We start from the raw sequence: 2,292 nt of genomic DNA on the forward strand, positions 1-2,292 counted from the left end.
CAATAATGTCAGGCATTTTTTTCATTGACTTTATCGCAACTTTTAAATTTTCAAAGTTTCTATTTAAACTTCTGATGTTAACATGTAATATAAGACAACCATTTTTTTCTGTTACTAAATCATCTAATCGCAACAAACTATCACATTCATGTGTTACTATTTCATTGACTTGATTGCTTATTTGGTTTAATATCATAATAGTTTGAGTTTAGGAAGATTGTCAAAGTTACTTAATTGTATTCAGTTTGAGCCATTGCACGTTTCTTATAAAACTGGAAGGTCTCACAAACATTCTCCTCGAAAGCATAGTGTTTGTGATCTCTTTCAGTTTTGTATTTTAAATTCGACTGTAAACAGTTTGTACACTGTTTGTTTTCTTTATTCGGACATGCAGTACCATCGTGGTTGCCCGCGCAGTACTGACATCTAGTTTGATTTGTACACTTTTTCGCGCTGTGACCGTAGCCAGAGCACTTATAGCAACGGCTCACATTGAAATCCTCGTACACGCGGCAATGCTGCCATCCCACATAAAGTGTTCCGCTGCGCATCGTCGCGTGGTACAACTTTGGTGCTAGTTCGACAAAAATGCAGCTGTTGTTTTTCTTTTTGTTTTTCCGGACATGAATGATTTTTAAGTCGTCGGGAGAGGCGGATTCAAAATTCTGAGAAAGAATTCGATCTGAAAGGGTTACCGGATCTACGTCCTCACAAACATCGACTACCTTGACTCGCGGTTTTCTCATATTCAATGTTTTGATTTCACAGTTCAAGTTAGCTATTTTCTGGATCTCCCTGACCATTGTTTCATTGTTCTCTACATTATTGCACTTAATCATGACCGAACCGTTTTTTACTTCTCTGACAGTGTCGACCGAAATGTTTAAATCTTGAATATTGTCTTGCGATTTGATCTTTGTAATTATAGTACCCTTTGGTGTTTGTTGTGTCGGTTTTATAATAATCGGCGGCACTTTTTTTTGATTCGAAAGAGCTTTAGCGTATGACATAACACTTGTTTTACTCGCGTCCCGTTCAAGGTCACGAATTTTTTCCTCAAGCAAAAGATTTCGCTTTTCCATTTCAACAAGAAGCCTTTTTGAAAGGTCGAGTTCATTTTTCACGTGTGCAAGAAGCGACGAATCACTATCATAGACTTGGGTACAGCAAAGGACACGCGTACCGTCAATGAAGGAGATATTTTTAGCTCTGTCCATACATGACTTGTGGTAAATCGAACCACAATTGATACAAACAAAATTTCCAGCTTTTTTTGTTTTACAACACTTAAAATATGCCTCCTCCATTGCAACGATGCGGACCTCCGATCGGCGTGCAAAGAGCAGGAAACAGTGGAGCGAAGAGAGACGTCTCGACGAACCGAATTAAATTTTTGGATGGACTATAACTTATAAAATCACATTATCTTTTCAAAATATTTATACTTAATCTTATCTTATTTATCTTTTCAATATATTTATACTTAAGACAAAACTGTTTAGTTTCCACATAAACACGGAAATTTCCACGCAACCGTCCGCGCAAACGTTCGATCTTGAACTGTATGATATTAGTAATTTATTCAGATTATTTTACGAGTTCCGTACAACCTATATGTGTTAATAAAGAAAACACAGAAATTCGAATATAACCTTATGTATCTTTTTAATTTTAGGTTATCATAATATACTGCATAAAATGATTCAACATTTGTTGCAAGGATTGTGGAAATCCTAGCAAAATCCAATCAGATCATTATACCTTAAACATTAACATTTTATCTTAAACATTAATTTTAATTTAGGGTTCGTAACAGATACATCATCAATAAAATGGAATACCAAAAGTTAGATGTTGGTACAAACTGCGACATAGTTAAAAGACCGTGCACCAACGAATTGTGGAAGCTACACTCTTGCATGTTCGTCTTGGCCAGAGAGAACTGAAGTAGTACGAGACGGAACTGTTATTATCATAAGATCGTCAGTCCCAAGAGTGGTTGTATACGTATCTCCACTTTTCCTATCCTGACCTAAACTTCTCTTTTCCCTAAAACTAGAACAACCCGCATCCTTAACTATTTGCGAACAGTAATCTAATCTAGATTTGCCTCTACCCCTCATAACTCCTGCTTCTACCTCTAATATGTCTCTGATTAGACCTTCATGCCTAAGATGGAACTGTAACCCTGATTATAACCACATGTTATAACTTCCTCCTCTTTATCCAAGTATTATTAAGTAGAGAGTTTCGCCTCATACAGAGCCAGCCAGTTCTCGACTGATCAATGTT

At 36.5% G+C, this 2,292-nt stretch overlaps 1 protein-coding gene across 1 annotated transcript; it reads right to left on the reverse strand.

The window, feature by feature from the left end:
• Window positions 1–230: 230 nt before the first annotated feature.
• Window positions 231–1,410, reverse strand: LOC112905594. The gene has a single exon (XM_025978295.1). It carries the CDS (start codon window positions 1,305–1,307, stop codon window positions 231–233), a length of 1,077 nt encoding a protein of 358 aa, XP_025834080.1. The 5' UTR covers window positions 1,308–1,410.
• Between the last annotated feature and the right edge of the window lie 882 nt (window positions 1,411–2,292).

The sequence above is a fragment of the Agrilus planipennis genome, unplaced genomic scaffold (genome assembly GCF_000699045.2).
Source record: "Agrilus planipennis isolate EAB-ADULT unplaced genomic scaffold, Apla_2.0 scaffold418, whole genome shotgun sequence".
NCBI lineage: Eukaryota > Metazoa > Arthropoda > Insecta > Coleoptera > Buprestidae > Agrilus > Agrilus planipennis.